General features: G+C 55.9%; 1 protein-coding gene across 2 annotated transcripts in view; it reads left to right on the top strand.

Annotated features, from left to right (window-relative positions):
• The window catches only part of LOC308122244 (hexokinase-4-like), a 46,800-nt gene extending 46,493 nt beyond the window's left edge, over nucleotides 1-307 (top strand). For both annotated transcript variants that reach the window (XM_080483958.1, XM_080483959.1), the window contains one exon: nucleotides 55-307. In XM_080483958.1, coding sequence (XP_080340084.1) covers nucleotides 55-241 — 187 coding nt within the window. In that variant the 3' untranslated portion in view covers nucleotides 242-307. The remainder of the gene's footprint in view (nucleotides 1-54) is intronic.
• Nucleotides 308-837: the final 530 nt, after the last annotated feature.

The raw sequence follows: 837 nt of genomic DNA, 5'->3' as shown, positions 1-837 counted from the left end.
CCTGCAGCTTCAGCCAGGATGTTACCTGATGCTAATGCTATCCTCCCCCTGCAGCTTCAGCCAGGAGCTCCAGGACACTGTGCGGCTTCTTGCCCCCAACTGTGACGTCACCTTCATGGTTTCAGAGGACGGCAGCGGGAAGGGAGCCGCCATGGTGACGGCTGTCGCTCAGAGACTGGCTCTGCAGTCCAGACTGCTGGAGGACAGCGAGGAAGAGGAGGAGGAGGAAGAGGATAAGTGAGGAGAGGTGAACAGGAAGAGGAGTAATAAAGAGGATAAATAAAAAACTACTGAAAACTTTAATGTTATCATTTTTCTTCGACGTGTATTTTCTTGTTTTGTTGATTCTATTTGATGAATTCAGTGGGCGGGGTTATCGGCTGGGCGGGGCTTATTCTGATGGGGCTTGATGGAGCGAGCGTTTCTTAACTGGGTGGAGCATGGCTTGACGAAGTGGGGTGGGGCTTGGTGGGGTGGGGCTTGATGGAGTAGGGTGAGGCTTCATTGGGTTAGCCGGGGCTTAATGGATTGAGGTAGGGTGGAGCTTAATGGAGTGAAACAGGGCTTGACAGGTAGGGGGTCTTGATGAGGTGGGGTATGGCTTGGGAATTGATTGGTGAGGGGGATTGCCTGGTGGGGTGGAGCTTAACGGAGTGGGGCAGGGGTTTATGGTGGGGGGGGTTACAGGTAGGGGGGGGTGGGGGGGTGGTTACAGGCGGGGTGGGGGGGTGATGGGGGTGGTTACAGGTGGGGGGGTGATGGGGGGCGATTACAGGTGGGGGGCCTTGACGGAGTGGAGTGGGGCTTGATGGGAGGGGCGGGGCTTATTGTAATGTT

The sequence above is a fragment of the Lipophrys pholis genome (assembly GCF_963383615.2).
Source record: "Lipophrys pholis genome assembly, chromosome: 16".
NCBI lineage: Eukaryota > Metazoa > Chordata > Actinopteri > Blenniiformes > Blenniidae > Lipophrys > Lipophrys pholis.
Note: the sequence above shows the minus strand (reverse complement) of the source record. Positions and strands in the feature narration are given on the sequence as shown.